This window comes from Rhyacophila brunnea, unplaced genomic scaffold, assembly GCF_057557595.1.
Source record: "Rhyacophila brunnea isolate RB1 unplaced genomic scaffold, BYU_Rbru_1.0 scaffold_1, whole genome shotgun sequence".
Classification (NCBI taxonomy): domain Eukaryota; kingdom Metazoa; phylum Arthropoda; class Insecta; order Trichoptera; family Rhyacophilidae; genus Rhyacophila; species Rhyacophila brunnea.
The window spans coordinates 22,947,774-22,963,109 of NW_028232751.1; the positions used below are offsets into that span (position 1 = coordinate 22,947,774).

The window sequence follows — 15,336 nt, forward strand, 5'->3', positions numbered from 1 at the left end:
ATTCGATTTTTTGTTTTAGTGGCTAGATAAAACAAATGTATAGTATCGCAAATGTAGCTCTACAATTTTCCGCAAAAATGGCGATACTTATATTGATAAGACATCAAATTGAATGTGGATCATGTCCATTTTGACAGTTCCTTCAGCAATATAAAGAGGTATTTGCTAATATTCATAAAGCCTGAATATACTTTATGTGTCGACTATTTATTAAAAATTGATTAATTTACTATAAAATATGGTAAGTATATACAGTGAAAACATTCCTGAATTTTACAAAAGGAGTTTTAACTTTAGGTCCAAATATCTCAGGATCCATTTTGATGGACTTGATCCGTAATAATTATTGTGATCCACCCAATTGTGTCCGCAAAAAAAGTGTGACATTCTTTATAATATGGTCCGTCTATCTCTGCCATCAAAAATTGGAAAATCTGGCATTGACAAAATGGAAAGTGTTTGTCTTGAATCTGGAATTTGCTGATGATAACCAGCTGGTAGAATGAAAATACTTAATTACCCGCCAAAAGGATACAAATTTGTAAAATCGTTTTTTTCTCATAGTGTCATAACAATCTTTACTAATAATATTACTATGCACTTTTCGTAATCTCTTAATGGCCCACGTCATGCTCAGCGTAGGTCAAAATGGAGCTTTTATGGAATTTTCAGAGCATACCCTGGACATTCCTTAAACGTTGTAGATATTCTATTTATATAATTTTGAAGCTTTATTATCCCGTTAAAATTAATTTTACTAATGGTTTTGTAAATGCGTTTAAAAAATAATAAATCTAAAAAATCTTAACACCACTGGACATGGATGTACTTAAATATGACTATATTCTAAAACATTAGAGCGAGAGGTATAAAAGAATATTATTTTATGTAATAAAAATACTTTATGCAGTCATCAAATGTTTAAAATAAACATACAGGATAATAAAGCTTCAAAATAATAATATAAATAGATTATTTACAACGTTTGACGAATGTCCAGGGTTATGCTCTGAAAATACCATAAATGATCCATTTTGACCTACGCTGAGCATGTGGGCCCTTAAGAATATAAATTATTTGTATAAATAGCAGATAAAAAAATTTTCTATCTAACAAATGCAAAATTTAAGAAAATTCTGAATTAAAAATGATATTTGATTATTTCATTTTAACATCAGATGGGATACTTTAATGAAATTAAATAAGCATGCATCATTTTAAAATCAATATTTGGTCAAATATTGAAAATTATCAGAATGTCACATGAGTGGGTTGGATCTCGTTTACAGAAATATGTCCAATAATTGATCCTTTTATTTATTAAACTATGTAAACTAAATATCTATATTGTATCATACACGCATGAATCACCAGGATGATTATTAATTTTACAATTTTGACTTAGTGATATTGACAGTTCTCTTATACTATAAAGTACATCATCAGGACAGTTTATCCTACTTAATTAGTAGAATAGTAATACTTTAAACTCACTGTAATTCTTTAAAGACGTTGTATTACTAAGAAATGAGAGTGAAAGTACGAAACATGTGTTTTTTATAAACAAAAAAACACAATAGATTATTATTTAACATCTCCGTAACTCACATTTCTTGTGACTTTAATAATTATAGTACGCATAGACATTCATTGGAGTCAACTCATTTACATGGCGATAACTATATATTATTATTATACACAACAGTGTCTTTACTGCTAAAAAAAAATTGTACGACTTCTGAAAACAAACGCCGATCTAACTATAAACTTAATTGTCAAGAATGATTCCAGATCTTTGGGAAGACAAGAATTGATCAACATAGTAAAAAGAAAATGCGCCGCGTTTCCGAGTTTTAGAGAGACACCCTTTTGATATAATCACTGTTTAAAACCAAAATTTTCCGGTAGGGGTAAACCAATAGCTTCATCAGCTGGTGACACTCTACGTAGTAATACTAATTGTATTCTCAATAATAATTACTTAGGTACTCTATTTAAGTACAAACATTGTTTTAATTTTACGTTATAATAATATAATAATAATAATATGATGTATTTCTTGTTACCATATAATATACATACCACCTAGGGATTGTTGCAACATCAGTATTTTTTGATACCGAAATACCGGTTTTAAAAATCACACAATACCAATTTATTCGATATTGAAAGTGGAAACAAAATGTATTAACAAACATTAAAGGTTTAAAAGGACAGAATATATTTTGTCGGGTTACGCGATGTCTAGTTCACTTCCATTTCCATTCTAAGTGTTAGTGTAAAAAGTATAATAAAATATTAAAACATCAGGTGGAATTATCAGTGGGGCACATACACATCTAAAATCACTTCATAATATTATTATAAATGTATTGAAACTACTAAATGTTAGTAAACTTCAACATATATTATGTCTATATCTTACCTTTACTTATGTTTAAAAATGTATATATTATAAAAATATTATGTACCTACCTACGTATTCAGATATTTTTTTTATAAAATATTAATATTTTAAAGAGATTTTTCTATATTTATTGGTATTTATGAATACCGGTATTCAATAGGAAATACCGGTACCTATTGGTATTTTCATTCGGTATTGTAATCCCTAATACCACCCGATACATAGATAACCAATCTCGAATGGAAAATTTTCTATCTGAATTACCTATCTGAAATTTTGCTGGAAGCAATCCTATTAATGGTTGCATAATATCAATCATTTTAATAATAATTGTGATCACGCTATGTTAAATAACATTATTAGAATAATAGACTATCATTTAAAATATTTTGAGTACAGGTTCTTACTTTAAATAATATGTAACATAAATTAATTTAGACATATTATAATCTTAACTTTAACTTTGAAGTGCTCAAGACAAGATTACCATACATGTGTCTATGTGCGTACCTACTTGGAAGGAGTTGCTTAATTTGATTTCTTAATTTAATGTATAAATTTAAATCTATTACCTTACAGTGAAGTTAGCGCTAGACATTTTAATTAAATCAGACAGAGATTATAACAATATTAAACTATTTTATTATATTTAAATTAAAAATATTTTTGAATCATTCAACATTTATATTTTTTATTATTTAAATTCACTTAAAATCAAACGTAATTACGTAGCAATTTTAATCGAGAAAAAAAAATCATTAATTACACATTGCGTATTTTTTTCATACAATAGATAACCTTATTCTTGATTATATAAACATAATTAAAAATCATTATCATCACGCGGGATCAATCCTCAATTGAATGAATGCCTTATCTAGCTACTTACACACTTCTCGGTCTATAATAATTATTATTATATTCTTCACTACCAAATATAATTAGGATCACTCTATGGTTGTATTTATCATCATATTATTGTCTTTTTATCTGCCTTATTATTGATTGGCTTCTTTTGTGATCTTCTCGCATTATGTCTAATATACACCTTTCCACACGATGTTGCGCTACTAAACGCTATATAAAAATCAATTCTTCTTTAATACCTATCAGTACTTTCTACAACTCTTTGTACCGATCTTTCAAAAAAATAAATATTAAGCGTTGTTTACGACCAGGGTTTCGAACCGTTATTTTTTTCGTTTTTGTTTTTGTTCCGGTTCAAGTAAAAACAAATATATTTCGGTTCGGTTCTAGTTTTCGGTTCAGCTCAGAATGATTAATTTTTATTTGTATTAAAAATATATTTTCTACTATAATGTAGAACATTTTTAATGGTACTTGTATGATAGTACGGCGACACGCTCTGAAACCAACAGTTATGCTGCACCCCACGGCCGTAGCCATAAATTTTTAAAATAGCACTTATATTATAAATTGTGTGAATTATGTCGAGATGCGTCACTCGATCGTATATAATTTATTTGCGCCTTGAATTTTACAAACATAATATGACCTACCTACAGCTGAAATGACAACTGAAGTGAGGAGTAAGATCATGTTAAAGTGCGTATTTGAATATGTATCGAACCGAAAAACCGATTATATTTTTTCGGTTCCAGTTTTCGTTCCGACAAAAATAACCGTTTTTCCAGTTTTCGGTTCAGTTCCAATTCGGAACCCTGTTTACGATCTTTTGATACCCACTTAATCTATTCAAACTCTTCGATTACATAAAATAGTAAATATGAATAACATATACCGAGGGTACTATTAAAATAAATGTAAAACACAATTATTATGTAAAATCATCAGTAGTCTGATGATGAGTACCTCCACGGAAGTACATTGGAACATGTATATGTCTGAGAGCGATTGAAGATATATCCACTTTCCAACGTACTTCCATATAGCGGATGTACTCAGAATTTACCCACTAACCAAATATTTTTTTCAAAATCGATTTTTTAACCCAGTCTCTCAAAAGATTAACGACCACTGACTGACTATCTACATTGTAGATAGTTTTTGTTACTTTTAAAAATTAAATTAAACCCTAAATATAAATCATATTAGAAAATAGTCAAAAAATATTCATTTATTTATTAAATATTATCTAAAATTATGCCATTAAGCCATAGACAATTTTAAATATTATTTTATAAATAAATAATATTTTTGACCGTCAATTTGTTTAGTCTAGTATTAACTTATTAACGCATATTTGGTTAAAAAGAAATACATATTCGTAATAAAATAAAATATAAAAATATTTATCGGAAGTTGGATTCAAACCCACGCCAATAGAACTTAAATTCAAAATTATTGCAACCTCTTAGACCACTCAGCCACCGTTCTTGTCGCGATTATGTGAAAATTGTAATGAAATAGTTACGGTAATATTTTTATGTTATACTCGAAATTACGCACACAATTTTAATATCACGGCGGGCAGTAAAACATAATATGCATGTTAAAATATATTTTTTTTTAAATGCGTTTACATAGAAAGATTTTCTTTCAACACCTGTGATTAGTAACTACAAATGGGCATGTAATTAAATAATATGTACTATCCAAATTTAGTACATAAGTAATATTTTGCTGTATGGGCTCAAATTACGTTATCTTCTTCTTTTAAGTAAACAAAATGACGCATACGAGAAAAATATGATACTGTAATGGATTCGCATAACAACTCACTCTTTTAATCGAAAATCACCGACTAGACTAAATTTACATTTTTATAAAACATTACAGTTTTTATATTCATGGCTTTTGGTTGTTTATAATTCTCCCTTTTTGTCCCTCTATTCCTACCCTTCAAATAGGAGTTCAACGAATAGTTTACAATCAAATAGACCACCTACTTTTGTAAAAGGGTATCATTCAGATACTCTCTACAGTGTATGCGGGGACCATAATAAATGCTGCAATAAAAGTTCTATGAGAAAATTAATTAACGAATTTACCATTATGACCGTGACTCTACACAATATTCTTTTTATTCAAATTTCTTCCCTTTCAAAAATTTTCAAACAATAAACTAAATTGTTATAATTATTATTAACACCCTGTCTACAGAAGTGGTTAATCTACTAGTGTTTTTCGAGTCGTGACCCCAATTTATAAAAGTAAAGTGACCCGCGACCCTGACAAATTGTAGAAAGCCTTTTTAATAGTGTAAAGAAATGCATTGAAATGATTTTTTCATTAAAATATAATTTTAACTAAAGTCATATTATCTAATGCGATGGTTGAAATTGTAACACATTAACCAGCTTCAAAATTCTTTAAAAATATTAGTTAAAATAAATGTTCTCGGTTAATCTTAATTTTCCATCTAACGTGTGTGGATATATGCATCACCAATTTTTAATATAAACCGATGCAGTTGGAACTGTATAAAATTAGTATCTCCGTTAGTGAAATTAATAAAAGATAATCCAGAAAACAAAATATGTCGTAATTATCGATAAGAAAAATATTTTCCCAACACTAACACAAAATGCGAATTTTTTTGGTTGGGCCTTGTCATACTAGGGATGAAATTTGGTTTAAAATCAATATTTGTTTATGTTTACTGTTTCATCCGGTGACCCCACAAAAACCCTTGGCGACCCCGCTTGGGGTCGCGACCCATAGGTTGGGAACCCGTGCACTAGTGGAAGAAGGCTCTCCAATCGTTCTACACCGTTTTGAGCTGCCACTTACGTTCGCCGAAAATTATTGTTATTAATTAGGTATTTCAAATTCAGAGACTATTAGAACGTTTCTGATCAAAGCGATTTCCGCGATTATCTCATATTTGAACAATATGCTCGGCCCGTTACCATGTTATGTATTTGGAGAACTTTGTTTATTTTTTTTCCGGTTCTAACAATATATTATATATTATATAATATATATATATATATATATATATGTTTTAATTATTAATAACCATGTCCTTACTTTTTCATACAAGGTGGTTGTACAATCATAAACACTCAGGCTTTGAGAAAATCACATAAATATATTCTGTCCTCACCGGGTTCGAATCTAGAGCTCCCGGAAGGAAGGCCAGCGCCGTACCCACTGCTCCATGAGAGCCGCCTACATAGCGATATATTAGACAAATTAAGATATTATTGTTGTGGATTTTTTTGCAGTTTTACTCTTATATTTAAAACACGCCTTTAATATATTTGAGAAAAAAACAATTTAGTTCCACTCAGTATAATAAGGTTAATGATCAGCGCGTGGGGAGAGTTATTATATATCAGCCTTTTTTAAAAACCTTAACAAATGCTCAAACTTAAAAAAACGCTGCAGGTGACGTCACTTTTTAATAAATATGTATCACATATTATATAATGTATATAAATATTAAAGATGGATAGATGTCCATGTAAAATTCTGTTTAAATTCCGTATTCAAAGTCAATATTTTTTATATATTACTAGAGACCGGATTATATGCAACATAAAAAGCTTAAAATACGCATGAAAAATGCTTAAAATATGCATAAAAAGTATCAAAATATGCTACATTAAATAATAAAAAATAGTTATATTTTGTTTATTAATTATATATTATATATTACTTAATTGATAATTAATAAAAATTAGTAGTATCGACAAAATTCATTAATTATTAACTAAAAATTTCGTATTTTTAACATTTTGTTACCCTTGTAAACGTTAACTAACAGGAACTGTTCTAAATGAACCAAATATTCTGTAGTATAATTGTGTCATGGATCACTCAAAATATTTTTATAAGTGAAAAGAGACTGTTTCCTATCCACTGAGGTAACTGGGCAGTATTTGAATTTGGGCGCTATGTTAGTACTTATTGTTTCTGGGAAAAATTCACCAGCTCCATTAATAAAACTATCAATTTGGATCAAAGGTTAAAAGCCTGGGTTATTGTTCAAAATGTTTTCAAACTTTGAAGAAGCTTTTTTACGCGGGAATACCTATGGCAATTCGGATTTAATTAAATTTGGCGGATTTTATTAATTAACTGAATAGATTCAGTCAACGACAAACGTTCAGATTCAAGCTTTTTAATACTCGCAGGTACGGAAGTATACTACACAATATTGTAAATATAACGAAAATATGCTTCATCACTAGATTTTAAGTAGAATATGCAATAAACGGTGAGAATGGGCTAAATATGCAATTGCATTCGACTGTGTTTAGGAAAAAGGGCGTTACCCTCGATTTTTCGAAAAGTGCTTTTATTAGATATTAACAATGTATACAACTAAATACACGTTCTGTAAAAAGCCGCAAATGCCGATTTATTATCTACATACAGGTTTTCATTGAGCTTTAATTAAGTTTTAATTAAAGGAAAAAAGCATTTACCCTCCATTTTAATGATTTTTCTGTAATAACTTCTTTAAATATTAGTAGATCGAAAAGATATTACACCAAATCATCAATCATCATGCACCCAATGTCTGTGCCTATTTTTTTATTAACATTAAACCAAAATCATTCAAAAAACGTTTTTCTGTCTCTCCTGTAAAAAAATTTCTGTGTGGGTTACGCCGTTTTTTCCTAAACACGGTCGATATTCAAATATGCAAATGCATGTAATCCGGTCTCTATATAATATATTAAGGCTATACCTTAGTAAAGTTGAGGCATGGTCTAAAAAAATCATGGCTAGGCAATGTGCGGATTGCAGGTCGCGGGTGCAAATGACGCATGCCGAACGAAATATAATTTGTCATATAAATCCAACATGCGTCCATTTAATATTCTATTTATTGTTCTATTAGTAACAATAGTAATATATTCATTGACATGTTTTCTTTTTCAAGTAAATGGGTAACGTTTTAGTCATCTTTACACGATTTAAGAATTAATACCCCCGTCGCCATCACGAAACCAATTGACGTATTCACACCTCGACGTTCGCTCTCCAAATGCCAGCGAGTCCAAAATTTCATCGTGCCTATAGTTGAAAATTATTTGCCGTTTCACTGATGTATCATCTTAATAATATCATGGGATTCTAAAATAAAAATAGTCATAAAATTCGGCACGTTACGCTTAATAAAAACTATCATTATGTAGGTAGGTATAATATCTCTACACCGGCTTTCTAAACCATAAATCACAGCCAAATTAGCTTGTTTCAAATAATACGCGTTTACACTTAAGTCTTATTGGTAGAAAAAACTTTATTTTTCTTTTCTCGGTGACAAGTTTGAATTATATGTTTTATGGCAACAAGCTTACAATCGTGCATGAATTAAGTTAAGCCTATGGAAAAAAACAAACACGATTTTCGCCAGTGTTCTCTGATAATTTCGTTTTCATAAGGTTTACTGTGAAGTTGATTTACGACCGTTTTCCAGCATTATTACTTTTCTTCGTGTAATTTGAATAAAAAATCTATCCGCGGGTAAATATGAGAGAAAATAAAATAACAACAATACATACCTACAGCCGTTTTGCCAAAACACATAGTTGACTGCTAATTTTTTATTTGTCTCCTCGCCATGAAATCATAACATTTAAATAAAACATTCATAAAATTTATTATCTCTTTAAAAAAAAAAACGAGTTATCTACCTATTAAATTCATTAATACATTATTAATTCAGTTATTAAACATTGTCAATTACTATCAACGATGCTCAAAATATTTTCAAAGTTAATTGAATTATTACCTACGTACTTTGGCTCATTCATTATAATATAGAAATAATGCCAAAATAAAAAGAACTTTTTATATACAACGTTTTTTAAATTTTCTGTTGAATTATATAAACTTGACTTGACTAGCTTAAACGATGAAAAAAATTTGTACTTGATAGAAATAATACTGAAATTTCATTTTGAAATTTATATTGATTTCCATAGTAACGCACTATATATTAATAATTTAGTTGCTAGGACCCCAGACCAACCAATAATGGTGTCGAAATAACTTTTCAAACAAAACAGAATTAACTAAAAATGAATTCAATTATAATTAAAGATGGCTAAAAGTAATTAAAAATGCATTGGCATCGTGTTCTGATATATTCTAAAAGTTTCAAATGTCTAGCTAGTCGGGAAGTTAGTTAAAAATCGATTGCAATATTTGTACCAGACAAAGAACCACCGGACAAAAATACGAATACGAGCTAAGAAAAACGTTGTAAAATGAGTGAACGGATTTACTATTTCTGATTTTTGGTATATTACATATACCTAGTGTTTTGTTAATTATTATTATATAAGTAGATCATAATATCTTAAAATAACATCAACAGAATATAATGTATGTTATAAACAGAATACATACACTTGGTTGTATGCATTAGTACGATTATCTTACTAATATTATTATCTAACAATATATTAAAATATAGTATGTATCTCTCTTTTTCCAGGCCCAAGCAGCGCTTATGTACGATGCAGTATACGTCTTGATTGAAGCATTCAGCCGCCTGATGAGAAAGAAGCAAGAGTCCATGAGAGGAAACTCGCGACGAGCTCAGATCTTCAGCAATACTTCTCGATCCCTTGACTGCACCCCGAAAGGATGGGTCACTCCATGGGAGCACGGTGACAAAATATCGAGACTTCTCAGAAAGGTAATTATTATAAAACTTTTTCAATAATGCTTTGCGACTATCATTAAATAATATTGAAACTCAATACTTCTTGGTCAATAATAATAATACTAAAAATATCGTTCTACTTAACATTATTGGATTTCTCCCAATTTCAATTCTAAATTTTCATTATTTAATAATAATATTTACAAAATTTAGTTGGTGTTAATTAATTATTCTGAAGTTGTCATCAGCTAAATATATACTTATATATAAATTAAGTGAAGGTAAAATTTACATCATTGTATTAAGTTCACAGGTAATATACAAATAAATAGTTTCATGCATTCATGATATACAATATTATGTTTGTTGTATTTATATTAAAAATGGGGACATAACCAAATGTCTCTTTATTCAATTATAAATCATTTTCCATCATAATATTTAATAACAAAATTGTATTAAATGAATATATCTGTTTAGTGTTATATTCAAAATAGTAATAATTAAGTTAAAATATTTTATTTTCTTATTTCGTTAAATTGATAACTATTTTTTTATTGTAGATTCAATTGACACAATCAGAGTTTCAGATTATTTTTCAATTTCTTTTACTGTAATCATAGAATATTTACGGCCTACTGATCCCGTCAAAATAATATTATATTTATCTATATTATTTTTTACACCCTTTGTGTCAAAGCATATTTAATTAAGAAATTTTTATAATTTAAATTTTGATTCAAATTTTCTAAATATTTTTGTTGCTTATTGAAAGGCGCGTAACTTTAGTGAATATTTTTAATAAAACAGAAAAAAAAACCAAATTTTGAACTTATTTTTGCTTACGATGAACTGTTTTATTGACAATATTATTTTTGTATACATAATTTATAAATTATTTGTAGGTATATAGGTATTAAGTACTAATTTTCCATGACAAAAAGGCAATTTTGCGCATTTGTTTAATTGCTGGCAATATATTGAATTAATATAATATATTACCTACTAATAACACTTCCATCAAAACCAAAAATGCTAAAAACATATTACCTACATCACTTGCACTTTCTTGATAAATTATATTTTTATTGAGTAGGTATGTATGTAACAGTGATAACTGGGTACTTTTATTGTTTTCTCATATTTAAAGAAACCATAATAGACAGAATTGTTTAGAGCTCATTTAATTATGATAATGCTTCCGTTGACGTTTATCGATACGATCTAAATTCTTAACGCACCACATATATTTTAGAATACAAAATTTACTATTGGTACCTATAATATTATTATTTTTGCCTTGCTTTCAGCAAATTATAATGTAAGTTTAATGTTTTCAAAATAAAAATACCTTACCACACATTTTAGCGTTTATTTTGTTTTATACAAAAAGATTAAAGCAGCCAATTTAAAGTAAATTATTTAGATATTAGGAATATTTTCAAAAGTGCGTACCAGCAATTATTATTATCTAAGCATAAAAAGATGTCGTTTGGGATGACCTTTTTAAAGGCATAAAAGAAGATTTATAACGATGCTCCTACGAGTAGGCTATATTAAAAATATAATATATCGCTGGATTTCACTACATAAGATAATATATAATATTTTTCAAAATATCTGAAACTGCTTATTTTTAATAATTCCTTACCGACGTAAAAAAAATAAATCGGGCTAATTTTTAACAAAGAATTTTATCAATTAAAGTAAAATAAAATAATATACCTGCTCAATCTACATAAATAATATAAATTACATTACGGAATATTAGTTTCTTTTAATTAATGCATTTAATTCCATTAAAGTAATAATTTTTATTACAATCTTTATTTATCAAAATAAACTATGCCAATATCAATGATTATCCTTATCCAATTAAATACAAAATGATAACAAATAAATGGATTTAAATGATCCCTGAACTTAATATTGGTTCTACTATAGGGCTAAAAAGGTCAAAGCTCAAACCCCCAAAGTTGTATAGCCTCTGGGAACAGAAAAATAATATTTGAAAATAACTTTGATGCAGAGGAACCAGCGGTTTCAACAATAATGAATTTTTAGTCCAAGTGGTTGTCAGAAGTAGGTACTCGTACATAAATAGAGACCTTCAGTAAAATATAATAAATAATGAAACCATTCGCACTAAAAAAACATCGCATCGAAAAAAATATTTACAACGCACAAATATTTAAGATTTTCTTACTATACTTTGATTGCCAAGGAAAAGGGTGATTTTCTATCTAACTCTCATTTAACAGTTTTTTTTTAATTAATTAGGTACTTACGTTTAAATACGTTGTTTTTGATAACTCCCCGTATTATTTCACAGTTTATTCAAAATTTGGTTTAACCTGGTTGCCATAATATAATATAATGAACACTCTTGTGCGTTTCCGTTTTTTGATATAACAAAAACATTATTAAAATTTACTTTCTGCATTATTATTGCCTCTCATTTCATAATATAAATCAACGTTTTATGATCATATTAAATATATAAATACTACAAAAAGGTAAATAAACATCGTCGTTTAAAATTGAGATCGAACCCATATTTTGGTCATTCCGTGGTTTTAACACCTTTTTAAATTATTTACACCCTAACATAATTTTAATGATAAATAACATTTCATCATTCCTGCAAACTTTACAGATTTGTTTAGACTAACCTCACATAAATACCCTAAATTCTTAATATTTACCTTCAAAGCATAATATCGGTCTTTATTAGGTTATATAATTATTTACTTATTTAAAAAAAAAATGCTCTATATGGCAAAGATAATTTTATAAATCATATTTACTGATAGAAATAATTACAATATATTATATAAAATAATCATGTTTTATCAGTTAAACTATTTTTACCGAAATTAAAAGAATTTCCCTATATATTTAAAACGTATACCTCTTCAATAATTTATTAAAATGCAGTTCAAAATATTTTATCAATATATTGAACTTAATAAACTTTTTCGTAATTTAATCACTAGATATCCATAAAATCTACTACCTTTTATCACCCCGAGTTAAGAGAACAACTAAGCCCTGATTAAAAAAACAATCATTTATTGACACAACTAGAACATATTCAAAAAAGAATAATGTACGTACGAGTACTTTTATAGATTGTGCAATTCACAAACATGAAATTTAATACACTAATATTATTATAATATAAGTAGGTGCACGTTTTAAAAAATGTACAATATATTATAAAATCATCATCATCAGCCTGAATCTATCCACTGCTGGATGAAGGCCTCTTCAAGCTGCTTCCACTTCTCTCGGTCCTGTGCATTGCGTTGCCACGTATTTCCGCAGAACTTTATCATTTCATCGATACAGCGGCCTCTAAGTCTACCTTGCGGACGTTTTGTACTTCTTGGATACCACTGGATGACTAGATTTGTCCAACGATTGTCTCTTCTTCGAACTATGTGTCCAGCTCATCTCCATTTAGGGCTTTTAATAAACTCTATTACATCGCAAACCCTTGTCTGCTTCCTTATCCACTCATTCCTCTTTTAGTCCTTTCGCGTTATGCCCAGCATGCACCTCTCCATACCTTGTTGTGCTACTCTAAGTTTCTGGATCTCTCTTTTACTTAGGGTCCATGTTTCATCCCCATATGTGATCACGGGAAGCACACACTGGTTGAACACTTTGCGCTTTAGGCACAGTGGAAGGTCACTTTTGAAGATATTATTCAGGCGGCCAAAAGCACTCCAGCCTAGCTTTTTTCTGCGAACAATTTCATCAAATATGTATCCATCTATAGACACTTGTTGTCCCAGATAGATGTGACTTTTCACCTGTTCGAGTTGAGTGCCATTGATGAGGATCTCTTTTTGGCCTGCAAAGCAGTTGAACATGATATTCGTCTTTGTTACATTTATTTTCAAACCTACTTTGTTGCTTACTTCAGCAAGTTCCTGCATTCTGCTTTGGAGGTCTTCTGAGTATATATATATATTATATACTATATTATATATTATAACTACAATAGATTTCGAGGTACTATAGCAGATATGTAATAAATACGGCAGAATTATTCTTATTAATAAATTTCGGAAACCACAATATATTATTCTGATGTGTTAGGTAGGAAAATGTCTGTATACACTTTATAACAATAATAACTGAAAGAAAAATGAAAGGGGGGTTATTTTTTGGTATTGCCATGAAGGGCATAAAGATTACAGAAATTTTTCACGTGTTGAAATGCTTGAATGATTTTATTTCAGCCAACTGGAATTTTGAAATACATCCGCGTCATTGCGGCAGTGAAACAAAGTTGGTAAAAATGAGTTATTCCTCATACAGGAGCGTAAATATTCCACATTACTTCCTTCTGAGTAATATTGCTTACAGTTTTCAAGACTTTATACGTATAATATAAGCCGGGAGGTTTATTTACTTTTTTATGGTGACGGTATAAAAGCGCGCGAAATGTGTGTTCGATTTCACGTTCGCCAACATGCTAAATGGAAACTGGAAACGGAAACGATGCGCCGGAGGTCACGCGTGTGGTATTTTTCAACGCACTTATTGTTTTAACATAACTTTGTACAAAAGCAGTACATGATCCACTATGTCTACTCACAGTTTATGTATACGTATATCATGGCGATACAAATGTGAAGCATTACTGAAAATTGTGCTAAATGTCTCCTAAAAGCAAACTTTGGCTGACTGACTGGCGCCTAGTAACGTGTATATAGGGCCATAGAGTACTTACCTGAATTATTTAAATGTATAATAAAAGATCTTATCGCTTTAAATATTGTCATTCTATACTTATAAACCTTATAAATCTAGAAGTATTTTTTTTAGAAAACAGTAAAAACCTTTTAGTTTTAGTTTGAAATGCGGACTAGAAAATTGAAAACATATTACAAAATTTTAATGATTACCGGTATTAAGGTTTAAAAAAAACTTTTATTTATTTGAAATTATTTGTATTCTGGCTGCAAGAATCGTACTCGGAGTAGGAGGAGTAACGGAGTTATTTTGAGATTTGGCAGAATTATTAAAAATCTAATTATTCACCAAAATGGGATTTATAAGTTTTACAAAATAACCCGTATGTCAATTTACTGCTAGATGTAGATCTCCCCAAAGCTCTTGAGAGTCATTTCAGTTTTTCCTTTATGCATATTATGATTTCTTTGAATCTACGTCGATTAACCAACCAATTTTCAGCAGTTATTGACTAATCTGTAATATTTTTCTGACTTTACAAGTCCGCCAATAGATGCACTCACTATTTTATTTATATTATCTTTATCATCGACACTACATATTATAATATACAAATACAATAATGGCTACCTCAAGTAAACCAAACCACTCTAATTTACATGATACAAGC

At 29.0% G+C, this 15,336-nt stretch overlaps 1 protein-coding gene across 1 annotated transcript in view; it reads left to right on the forward strand.

Annotated features, from left to right (window-relative positions):
- The window catches only part of LOC147079581 (glutamate receptor 1-like), a 270,499-nt gene that overhangs the window by 184,795 nt on the left and 70,368 nt on the right, over positions 1-15,336 (forward strand). Inside the window, exon 5 of the mRNA XM_085942239.1 lies at positions 9,789-9,992. Coding sequence (XP_085798365.1) covers positions 9,789-9,992 — 204 coding nt within the window. The remainder of the gene's footprint in view (positions 1-9,788; positions 9,993-15,336) is intronic.